We start from the raw sequence: 12,935 nt of genomic DNA, 5'->3' as shown, positions 1-12,935 counted from the left end.
TTAAATTAAAACTCAGAACGTGATAACGAAAAAGGGAAGCAAGAGAGCAATATAAATTGTGATAGAAAATATGAATATGATCTGAGTACATTTTATGCATATATGGAAATATCAGTATACATTATATATTAGTAAAAAAGAAATTAGACCCTAATTTCTCAACAAATTACAAAAATCAACTCAAAGTAGTTTAAAGTCTTAAGTGTAAGATCTGGATTAATGAAACTTCTGGAAGAAAACATTGCAGAAATGTTTCAAGACACTGGAATAAGCAAGGATATTTTAGGTAAGAACCCAAATTTCAGGAAACAAAAAAAGTAAACGTATCAAACTATGGAGTTCTTTTCAGCAAAGAAAAGAATCTCCAGAAACTGTATATCTGGTTATGGGTAAATATTTATGGCATTAAAAATTACTAAACTAAAAAAAGGAACTAAAAGAAAACCTCAATAGCAAAACCAAATAATCTGATTTAAAAATGAAAATTAGACCTACCTTTATGTGTCTAAAATGAGAACATGCAACTGATCCACTGATATATGAAGAAGCAGTGGAAATTAAACCCAAAATGAGATAATATGTCACTCTAGTAAGAATGACTAATATCAAAATACAAAATAAAACAAACATTAAAAAAACTCCAAAGTACTAAAAGGGATGTGGAACAGAAAAGGTATCTTTACATACTTTTTTTTTAATGGAAATTAGTACATGAAGTTTGCAAAATAGTATGTAAATTCCTCAAAAATTAAAACTATAACTACTGTGTGATTCAACAATCTCACTCTTGGTGTGTATACAAAGAGAATGAAATTGGTATTTTGAATAGATATCTGCACTACCACATTCATTACAGCATAATTCACAACGATGATAAATGCACAAGGAGAATGTAATAATAAAGAATGGACCACTATTTAGGATAAAATCATGTCATTTGTGAAAACATGGATGGACCTGGAGACTTATTTTTAAATGAAATAAGCTAGGCATGAAAATATCAGTTCTCCATGATCTCTCTTTCTCTCTCTCTCTCTTAGAATCTAAAATCTTTGATTAAAGTACATTGAATGAAAGTATCGCAGTGAAGTATGTTTGTACACTAACAAGAAAGAAATTAGACCCTTATTTCTCACAAGTTACAAAAATAAACACAGGATACAAAAATAAACACAAATAGGATGAAAATCTTATAAGACCTGGAGTAGTGAAACTTCTGGGACAAAACATGGCAGGAATTCTCCAGGACACAGAAATAGAAGAAATTTTAGGAAAGGGGAAAGGGAGTAGACAAATGAAGAGAGGATGGGGTGTTGCAGTCCTCAAATCCAACATTAAAACTAAAGGGAAGGGGTGGGATAGGAAGGGATGGAGAATGATGAAAAAAGTTAACATTGATCAAGGTGCATTGTTATTTATTAATTACTTTGTTGAATGGCACCTTTTCTGTGCAACTACTACTTAAAGATAATACAAATATTTAGAAAAAATATTTTAGGCAACATTCACAAAGAGAGGCTAAGAAGAGACTAGAGGAAGGCTGGAATTGGGAGAGTTTAATCAGTTTGCCATAAGTTACAGTCATTAATGAGAAGTTCTGGTATGATTGTTCATAGTAGGGTGACAACACATAATGGTGATAAACTCATACATTTAAAAAAGCTAGGATAAAGAATTTTGCACATTTTTCCCATTAAGAATGATACATGGTGAGATGATAGATAAACCTGGCTAGATAGATTTGATACCTGATGAGATGATAGCTAAATCTGATAGATTTAACCTGGTTTGAACACTATATATATATATATATATATATATATATATAAAATCAAATCTACCTTATCTGTGCGTACAGTTTTATAATTTTGTGCATCAGTTTAAAAATGCAACTAAAAATGTGACAATGAAAACTTGGGGTGGTTTGGTATCTGCTACTTTATTTATCTTTGAGGGTGTATGTTTTCTTTCAACAACTTAGCTTTCAAGAAAGAAAAGAGAACAGGGCACTGGTGGCTCATGCCTGTGGTCCTAGCTACTTAGGACTCTGATATCTGAGGATTGAGGTTTGAAGCCAGCCTCGGCAGGAAAGTCTATGAGACTTTTTATCTTCAATTAACCAGCAGAAAGTGGAGCAGTGGCTCCAGCAGTAGAACTTCAGCCTTGAGAGAAACAGCTAAGGCCTTGAATTCAAACTCCTGTACTGGCGTGTGCATACATGTACACACACACACACACACACACACACACACACACACACACACACACACGCTCAAAATGTCAGGGAAGGGAAAATGTTCTTACATAGCATATTCTCTTGCTTGGTTATCTTCCTAATATTTCTTTACTTTCACAGATGTGGCTGATTTCGTGGAAGCAGAACCTTTAGTGTCTACAATTGAAGGCTATGATGCTCGGCTCAAGTGCAAGGCAGCTAAATATATATATAATCAGCTTGCTTGGTTCAGCCCCTCTGGAGAGAAGATTCCTGTTACAGACACTGAAAGTTTCAGAACTAACTATTCCGTTTTATCAACTCTGGTGATTAAAAATGTGACACAACAGGATAAGGGACAGTACAAGTGCAAGGCTTGGACACAGATGAACATAACCAAAATGATGCAGCGCAATACCCAGCTCGTAATTAGAGGTAAAATTGGAAATTTTTTTCTTTTTTTCTTTTTTCTTTTCTTTTTTTGTCGGTCATGGGGCTTGAATTCTGGGCCTGGGTGCTGTCTCTAAGCTCTTCAGCTCAAGGTGAGTGCTCTACTGCTTGAGCCACATCTCCACATCTAGTTTTCTAGTAGTATATTGGAAATGAGTCTCTTAGACTTCCCTGCCCAGGCTGGCTTTGAACCACAATCCTCAGATCTCAGTCTCTAGTATACCCAGTATTACAGGCATGAGCCACCAGTGCCCAGCGACCATTGCTTTTTTATTCTTTATAGTGTAGGTTCGTTACCCATTGTTTCCTGATGTCTTTTAGACACATTCCAAGGAAAATATTTTTTTATGAATTTTGACTCTTGGTATATAAGTTATAGAAAAATTTGGAGATATAATTAATCCTGATATAAAAAGTTTTAAAAAAACTCACTTTTCTAACTTGAGATAGCTCAAGGATTTTTTTCTCACCCATCTTCCCTTCTTTTGCACATGGTAATTCTTTTCCATACACATGTCTAGTTCAATATGAAGAGTACAACAGACATCAAATATCATATTTGTGGTACCCTGCCTCATTATCAGCCTTTTTATCCTGGTTTCTACAGAAAGAGTTGCCCCATTCATTATTGAGAATCTCACCAATATTGAAGTCAATACTAGTGGGAAGATTTTACTAAATTGCAAGGTGGATGGAGTGCCATGCCCCCAGATCCACTGGTTCAAAAATGGAGTTCCTGTTCTTCCTGCTGTAGGTGAGTCTGAAATTTTGTGTGATTCTAAGGACTTATCAAGAGGCTTTTAGTTTTTTATAGCTACTTCAGATTACCTTGACTTGGAAACCATTGCTAGGCTGGATTCCAGCACAAATATCTCATATAATAACTACAGCATTGTTAATTAACACAGGAATATTCTTTAAGAACAACACTCTAATTATTGAGAGAGCCAAAAAAGATGATGGGGGCCTATACTTGTGCAAAGCAACCAATGAGTTGGGAGAAGTGAGCACAGCAGCTTTTATCACTGTGGAGGGTAAGTTGGAACATCTTGGCTACATTGGTAATCAGTACTACAATTTGATTGGATTTTTATAAAAGGAATTTGGAGGTGGAGGAACAGTATGGAACAGAGGAAATGAGCATACACAAAAGTATTCTGTATATCTACTTTAATTAAGAGGGTATGTGGAATGATAAGGTTTGGAAAGTGATTTTAGAACCTTAAACTTTCATTTGTTGTCATTGTATACAAGTTTGTTCAGCCTTTCTGGTTTTTACTTTTCTCATTTGTGAAATGAAAATAATACCAACTGCCTTGTCTATCTCTCAAAGGTGATACAAGCGAAGGTAGATATAGTAATGCCTTACAAGTTATGATTTATCAAATGAGAATAGTTCCTTTTGGCTTGTTGAAAAATATTGAGTAGTGCTTGGAAATATAAACATAGAATGTTATACCTATGAGTACATTTGTAATATACATGAGACACAAAAAATAAAATACTTGCTGAAGGTTATGGTAAATTTTTGTTGTCTTCCAACTTTTTGTGCTACAATAAGGGAAATAACAAAATGCTGAAATAAGGATACAGGTTGACCCATTGTAACAACGAGATGTACAAGACACTATGTTGAAAATGAGCTTTACAACTTTGGCCGGGGTAGGGAGGAGTTGGGAGGTGGGGAAGAAAGGGATGGTAGGGGAAAAACAAAGGAGGAGGTAACAATGCTCCATAGGAAATGGACTTATTGCCTTACTCGTGTAACTATAACCCATCTTTACAGTATCTTTACAATTAAAATATATTTAAAATGTTTATTTGTTATAGGCTACACTCTATTCAAAGCTACCACTCAGAGTATGAGTCTTGATATTCCAAGAGTCACTTTTTCATCTAGCTATATGGGGCACAGCAGACAAACCCTGTTATCTGGATTAACCATATTGTCCCCCATTGCTTTAAGATGGTCTGTAAGGTTTACATAATAAGAAACAGAAAACTAATAGCAATGCAACTAGTTTAAATATGTTATCTGCTAGATAAGTATTAATCATTTCTCATTTAGCACTTGTTTAACATGTCTGATAGCTAAGTGGTATTGTTCCCATTTTTGTTGTGCTTGTACTGGGGCTTGAACTCCAGGCCTGAGTGTTGTCTGTGGCTTTTCTGCTCAAGCTTGGTGCTCTACCCTTTGAGCCACAGCTCTGTTTCTGGCTTTTTGGCGATTAATTGGAGAAAAGAGTTTCATACATTTTAATATGTATATTGACTTTGAACTATGATGCTCAGATCTCATCTTCCTGAGTAGCTAGGATTAGAGGCATAAGCCATTGGCACCTGGCCCCATTTTTTTTTAAGAAGTTGCAGTGATGGGAATCAAGTGAAGGGCTTTGAATATTCTAGGCAAGCACTCTAGCACTGAACTAAATCTTCAGACCTTCAATGCATCCGTTTTTTTGGTCGGTTGTGGGACTTGAACTCTGGGCGTGGGTGCTTTCCCTCAGCTCTTCAACTCAAGGCGAGCACTCTACTACTTCAGCCACAGCTCCATGTCCTAACTCCAATATTTTTAATGTGGGAAAAATGAGCTTTGGGGAAATGATAGGTAACTTGCCCAAATCCCCCAACTGATGAGGAAAGAGCCAGGATTTGAATTTAGATAGTGTCAGGCCCTAGCCACCACTATACTATCATTGTCTTAACCAGCTAATAAGCAGAGAAAAGTATAAATATTTCACTTTTGTTTTCTTGCCCATATGTTGGAAATATATGTACATATACATATGCAATATAAGCCTTCAGCCCATTGTTTTGAGTCACCCAGTACAATAATCTATGTCTCATAAGGAAAAACTTACACTTCATAAAAATATCATATACAGAATTTGATGATTTTTTTTCCTTAGTAAGTTCTGTTTTTAACCTGTCCACAGTTTCTGAAGAGAAATCCAATATTGAAGTCATCATTCTTGTTTGTACTGGACTCACAGCTACACTTTTCTGGCTTCTTCTAACTTTGATCATTCGCAAACTTCAAAAGGTAAGAAAAGAAGGTATTGAGACCTTAGGGCTTGCTCATGTATGGTTTAGATAATCTAAATAGAGAAGTTGGTGTAAATTTTGTCTCAGAACAGTCAGTTCTTATCTAGGCAGCAGAGGGTATATGCAAATAGTGTATGTGCATTTACACTTGGGATTCTAACATGCTGAAGTTTTCACTGTGTACCATCAAAAAATCAGTAACTAATGTAAGAACACAGGTATCTGCTCAGATTCCATCCTTAATTTTTATTTAATTCTGTCTGTAATCATTCTTGATGAATTATAACATACAGTTAGGTTGGTGTTTAAGATTTATACTTACCACATGATATCAATGCTAATACTTATTGTAATGTTTTCATAAACATGGATTAACATACAGTTGTCAAAGCTAAAGCTCTTTGAGTACCTATGTTCCCATGCTGATTTTCTTTTTTCTTTTCTTTTTTCCCCCTTTTTTGTTCCATCTTGGGGCTTGAACTTAGGATCTAGGTGCTATCCCAGCTTTTTTTGCTTAAAGCTACCAGTTTAGCCACAGCTCCACTACCAGCTTTTTGGTAGTTTATTGGAGATAAGAGTCTCATGGACTTTCTTGCCTGGGCTGGCATCAAATTGCAATCCTCAGATCTCAGTCTCCTGAGTAGCTAGCTAAGATTACAGATGTGAATCACTAGCTCCTGGCTCATGCTTTCTTAAAACATTTTTAGAACATGGTAAATTATACAATATTTGAAGTGTTTCATTGTGATATTACATACATGAATGCAATATACTTTGATCATATTTACTCCTATTACTTTTTCATATCCCCCTCCCACCATGAAGCCTTCATCTTCTTTTCTGGTATTTTTTTAATGAGTTTTTTTTTTTTATATTGGGACTGGAAGTTGCATAGAAGACCTTGCACTGCTAAGCAGGTTCTCTTCCATTTGACTCAGTCTTTAAATTAGTTTCATTATGATGCACGTGGTGCATGCATGCATGCGTGTGCAAGCACCTGTACTGTGGCTTGAAATCAGGACCTCAGGTTCTTCATTTGGCTTCTTCTCTCAAAGCTAGTACTCTAACACTGGGGGTGGGGCACACTACCACTCTTGGCCTTTTGTTGGTTATTTGGAGATGAGTTTCATGGACTTTTCTGCCTGGGCTGGCTTTGATTGGGATCTCCAGTTCTCAGCTTCATCAATAGCTAGAATTACAGGCATGAGCCACTTGTGCCTGTCTTCATTATCACCTGCTCATACATGTACACATTGCACTCTCACTCTAATTTCTCTTTACTATCTCCCACTGGTTCTGTTCCCAAATACTAACACAGTTTTTTGTTTTAAAGGTATTTTTTGATGGGGCTGGGAATGTGGCTTAGTGGTAGAGTGCTTGCCTAGTATGCATGAAGCTCTGAGTTTGATTCCTCAGTATCACATAAATAGAAAAAGCAAGAAGTGGTATTGTGCCTGAAGTGGTAGAATGCTCACCTTGAGCAAAAGAAGCTCAGAGGCAGTGCCCAGGCCCTGAGTTCAAGCCCCAGAACTGGCAAAAAAAACCCCCAACTTTTGTTATTTTTATATTTATTGGCCATTTATAGCTTTTCATCCTTCTGTCTCTTTTCTCTTTCTTTCTTTTCTCCTTCCTTCCTTCCTTTCTTCCTTCCTTCTTTCCTTCCTTCCTTCCTTCCTTCTTTCCTTTCTTTCTTTCCTTTTTTCTTTTTCTTTCTTTCCTTCCTTCTTTCCTTCATTCCTTTCTTCCTTTCTCCTTCCTTCCTTCCTTCCTTCCTTCCTTCCTTCCTTCCTTCCTTCCTTCCTTCCTTCCTTCCTTCCTTCCTTCCTTTCTTCCTTCTTTCCTTCCTTCCTTCCTTCTTGCTGGTACTGGGGCTTGAACCTGGGGCTTGAACTGTCCTTTAGTTTTTTTTCTGCTCAAGGTTAGTGCTCTGCCACTTGAGCCACAGTTCCACTTTTGGCTTTTTTTGCTGCAAATTGGAGATAAAACTCAGGGAATTTCCTGCTTCAGCTTGTTTGGAATTGTGATCCTCAGACCTCAGCTTCCTAAGTAGCTAGGATTACAGGCATATGCTACCAGTGTTTTGCTTTTATTTATTTTTTCTGTAGGTGTAGATTCTTAACCTGTAAGAAAACACGAAGTATATGCTTTTTTTTTTTTTTTTTGGTTGGTCGTGGGGCTTGAACTCTGGGCCTAGGTGCTATCTCTCAGCCCTTCAGCTCAAGGCAAGTACTCTTCCACTTGAGCCACAGCACCACTTCCGGATTTCTGAGTAGAGATAAGAGTCTCTCGGACTTTCCTGCCTGGGCTGGCTTTGAACTGTGATCTTCAGATCTCAGCCTCCTGAGTAGCTAGGATTACAGGTGTGAGCCACCCAGCTCCTGGCCAGTATATGTCTTATAAGTGTTTTTTTTTTTTTCACTTAAAATACCTCCAGCTCCATTCTTTTTCCTGAAAATTATATGATTTTGTTCTTGTTTACAAGTGCTTATTGATTGATTGATTGATTGATTGATTGGTCTGACGGTCACTTGTGGGGCTTGAACTCAGAGCCTGGCATTGTCCCTGAGCCATTTCACTCAAGGCTAGTCCTCTACCACTTTGAGCCATAGCTCTACTTCTGGTTTTCTGGTGGTTAACTGGAGATAAGAGTCTCATAGACTTTCCTGTCCCATGCTGGCTTTGAACCACAATCCTCAGATCTCAGCCTCCTGAGTAGTTAGGAGTACAGACTTGAGCCACTAGTGCCTGGCTTATTTTTTTTTTAATTAAAATTTTATGACCAGGTATGTTGAGGTAGTGCTAGAGTTGATATATAGTTTCGCACTTCTGGGCAGAGTATATAGCCTTATAGCCAAAGATTCACCCAATTTTCAAACACTCCACTTGATCTCTAACCAACTCGAAGAGGAAAAGAAATGTAGTTCCTAGTTTACAGGTGGGGTCTGTACATGGGCTTAGGATGGGGGCCCCTTAGGAGTCAGGTTTCCCTTTTATGGCTGGTCTATTTCAGGAAGGACTATACCTCAACACAATAAAGGCTATGCATGACAAATCTATAGCCAGCATTATTTTGAATAGGGAAAATCTCAGGGCATTTCATCTAAAAGCAGATATGAGATATCTATCCACCATCACCATTGTTATTTAATATTGTGCTTGAATTTGTAGCCATAGCCATAAGGTAATAGATATTAATAAAAGGAAGACAAATAGGAAAATAAATAATCAAAGAATCTCTGGTGTCAGATGACATGATCTTGTATTTAAAAGACCATGAAGAGTCTACTAGAAAACTTTTAGATCTGATAAAAAAAAATTTCAGCACAGCAGCATGATACAAAATCATGCTTTTCTATACACTGGCAGTGAACTTGAATTAGAAGTCAAGAAAGAAATCCTAGCCAGGCGCCAGTAGCTCACGCTTGTAATCCTAGCTACTGAGGAGGCTGAGATCTGAGGATCACGGTTCAAAGCCAGCTCGGGCAGAAAAGTCCGTGAGACTCTTATCTCCAATTAACCACCAGAAAACCAGAAGTGGTGCTGTGGCTCAAGCGGTAGAGCACTTGCCTTGAGCTGAAGAGCACAGGAATAGCACCCAAGCCCAGAGTTCAAGCCCCACAACTGATTTAAAAAAAAAAAGGAAAAAAGAAAGAAATGCTACTCATAATACCTTCAAAAAGTGTTTTGGCATAAACTTAAATGCTCATTTATAACAAACACTAAAACATTGAAGAAAGAAATTATAGGAGATGATGATGAAGCATTATATTTACATATACATTTACATATAATGTAAATATATGGACAGAACAAATAATGTTGAAATGACCATACTATCAGAGGCATTAAGCAAATGTAATATAAATTCGAGGAAAATTCAGTTGACATTCTTCATACAAATAGAAAACCTAAATCCTAAAACTTATATAGAAACACAAAAGACCCTGTTAATCAAAGCAGTCCTGAGCAAAATAAGCCATTATGGAGTTATCACAATAGTACATAGCAATAAAAGAAAATGGTATTGGCACAAAAACCAGACAAATATATTAATAGAATACAAAACAAGATATAAGCAGTGGTGCTGTAGCTCAAGTGGTAGATCACTAGCCTTGAGTTGAAGGGCTGAGGTACAGCATTCAGGCCCAGAGTTCAAAGCCCCACGACCAACCAAAAAAACAACAACAAAAAAAGCAATAAAAAAAAAAAAAACGCCAAAAACAAAAACAAAAAACCAAGATATAAGCTCAAGTAGGTACTTCCATCTTATTCTTCACAAAGTTGCCAAAAACATGTACTAGAAAAAAGTCTTTTAACCAACTGTTTCTGGACAAACTGGATAGCCACCTATAGAAGATTAAAATTAGGTCTCCATCTCCTATCTTGTAAAACAATCAGTAAATATGGATCAAAGCCTTTAATATAATAATTAAGATTTTAAATCTACAGGACAATATAGGTGAAACACTTCAAGATACAGATCTAGGAGAGGAACTTCTTTTATTTGGGGTCGTAGGGATTGGTACAAAGTAAAAAATGTATTCCTCCATCACAAATGAAAACAGGTTACTTGTTTGGGTTGCTCACCAGTCCTTTTTCTTTGATTATTCTGCCACCTAGTGGTAATATTTTTGTAACACAGGCAAGTCTAGGAAGAAAAGTATAAACTGTCTGGTAGCTAGCATCCTTTAATCAATATCTCAGGACAAGGCGGAATCTCATCCAAGCATCAACCAAGTCAGGATTAAGTTTCCTCCTCACACCTCACATCCTTCACTCTATGTTCTCTTTTTATTTCCCTTTTTCCAAATATATATGGATCATTTGACAAAATAGGTATTAAACTTGAAAGGAGACTTAAAAATCTCCCTGTCTAGTAGAACACTAAATAAGCATTTGAATAAAGGAATTTACAAAGAAGATTAAGTATACTTTTTCCTGATTAATCCTCCAAAAGAAGCAAGGGTCTATAGATGAGGAGGCAGGGAAATTATATATCACATAATATATATTTACATATACGTAATACATATAAATAATCTTTTATTAGTGACACAGAAGGGGATGCCATTCTTACAGTTTAACATATCATTACAATATGTCCTACTTAAACTCACAGGTTTTATTTTTGTGTGTATGTGTGTATACTTGTACTGGGGCCTGAACTCAGGGGTTTGGACTCTCACTTGTCTTTTTGTTCAAGGCTGGCACTCTACCACTTGAGCCACACCTCTACTTCTGGCTTTTTGGTGGTGAATTGAGATAAGAGTATGGGGATGTTTTCTGTACTTTGAACCTGCATTTTCAAGTCTCTGCTTTCTGAGTAGTGAGGATTACGATTTTGAGCCACAAGAATTTCTTAATAGGTCTCTAACAGCTCAGGAAATAAGAGGATAATTGACAAATGAGATTGGATCAAGTCAAGAAATTTCATCACATCAAAACAATAAACTGCAATGTCAGCACCTGGCTACACTAGATGTTTAATTGTCCATTTAAAAAAATAAAATTGCTGGGCACTGTGAGTTCATGCCTGTAGTCCTAACTACTTAGGAGGCTGAGAACTGAGGATCACAGTTCAAACCCAGCTGGGGCAAGAAAATCTATGAGACTCTTATATCCTATTGACCACCAGAAAACCGGAAGTGATGCTGTGGCTCAAAGTGGTATAGCACAAGCATTGAACAAAAGAACTCAGAGACAGCACCCAGACCATGAGTTGAAGCCCCACAACCAACAATTTTTTTTGTCATTTTCTTGAAAAATATATTGAACTAGAGATTATCATACTGAATGAAATAAGCTAGCCCCACCAACACAAGTTTTATATATTTTCTTTCAGTTTTAGAAACTAGGAGAAAAACTGAAGGTCATGAAAGTACGAGGGAGGATACTAGAGAGTTGGATGGCAATGGGAAAGTGATATGGGGGAGGGTTGATAAATATGAGTCATAGAGGAGTTGTATATTATCAGATCAGTTTATATGCATGTTAGAAAGATCATAATGAAAATTGTATTTTGCAATTTAATATCATTTTACAGTCTAACATATGCTAATATAAAGAAAAATGAAAATAAAGAAAAATATTTTATTAATGGGTACCAAAGGCAGCATCTGGTATAACTAAAAATTCCTATTCTATAAAATTGCCTTGCATAATTAAAATAAATTCAAACACATTTTAAATCTCAGTCTGTATGTTTCTATAAACCATGGAAATATACTTCTTTGCTTTGATGGAATACAGTCATCTAAAACCAATAGAGTGTGACATATCTAATTTTGAGACACTAGAGTCTAAATTCAAGGCCTTAGGCCCTCTACCACTTGATCTGTACGTTTAGGTTTTGTGCTTTCATTATTTTTCCAGTGTCTCCCATTTACGTCTGCATCAGCCTGGACTGTAACTCTTCTACTTATGTTTCCCATGTAAGATGACAGGCCTGTACCACAACACCCAGCTTTACTGGTTGAGATATGTTTTCCTAAACATTTTGCCTGAACTAGCCTCAAACTGAGATCCTCTTGATTTCTGTCTCCTAAGTACTCAGGATCATAGATGCAAATCACTACACCCTACAAAGTAGCATTTGTTTTCTTTCTTTTTGTCCTATTTTCTATAGTAGCATTTCTTTTTTTTATTTATTTATTATTTTTTTATTGTGAAAATACTGTACAGAGGGGTTACAATTACATGGGCAAGATAGTACATTTATTAAATAGTAGCATTTCTTAATGTCATTGATACAATAAAATTTTGAGAACTGTTTCTAATTGTGATTAAAAGTAATGTTGTTTGTTTTGATTATATTCACATATCTAATTTTTTCACAGTTTCTTTTTTATATGTTTTTATTGTAAAAATATTGTACAGAGGGGTTACAATTACATGAGTAAGGTAATAAGTACATTTCCTATGGAGCATTGTTACCTCCTCCTTTGTTTACCCCCTACCATCCCTTCCCTTCCCACCTCCCCAACTCCTCTCCCTCCAAGTTGTAAAGTTCATTTCCAACATAGTGTATTGTGCATCTCATTGTTACAATGGATCAACCTGTATCTTTATCAGCATTTTGTTATTTCCCTTCCTCTCCCCAAATTAGCAAAATGTATATACAAGGTGCAGGGCACCGACATCAAATACAGTGAAAACAGGTTATACTATGGAGTAAGATCATACACAAAAAACAAAAAAATCACATAGTACATTTTAAAGACATTAA

General features: G+C 36.3%; 1 protein-coding gene across 3 annotated transcripts in view; it reads left to right on the top strand.

Moving 5' to 3' along the window:
- The window catches only part of LOC122096363 (vascular endothelial growth factor receptor kdr-like), a 179,940-nt gene that overhangs the window by 106,064 nt on the left and 60,941 nt on the right, over positions 1–12,935 (top strand). For all 3 annotated transcript variants that reach the window (XM_042666894.1, XM_042666892.1, XM_042666893.1), the window contains exons 14-17: positions 2,357–2,650; positions 3,273–3,419; positions 3,574–3,699; positions 5,602–5,708. In XM_042666894.1, coding sequence (XP_042522828.1) covers positions 2,357–2,650; positions 3,273–3,419; positions 3,574–3,699; positions 5,602–5,708 — 674 coding nt within the window. The remainder of the gene's footprint in view (positions 1–2,356; positions 2,651–3,272; positions 3,420–3,573; positions 3,700–5,601; positions 5,709–12,935) is intronic.

This window comes from Dipodomys spectabilis, unplaced genomic scaffold (assembly GCF_019054845.1).
Source record: "Dipodomys spectabilis isolate Male_0828 unplaced genomic scaffold, ASM1905484v1 ptg000370l, whole genome shotgun sequence".
Taxonomy (NCBI): domain Eukaryota; kingdom Metazoa; phylum Chordata; class Mammalia; order Rodentia; family Heteromyidae; genus Dipodomys; species Dipodomys spectabilis.
This window is presented reverse-complemented; position numbering and strand designations above follow the sequence as displayed.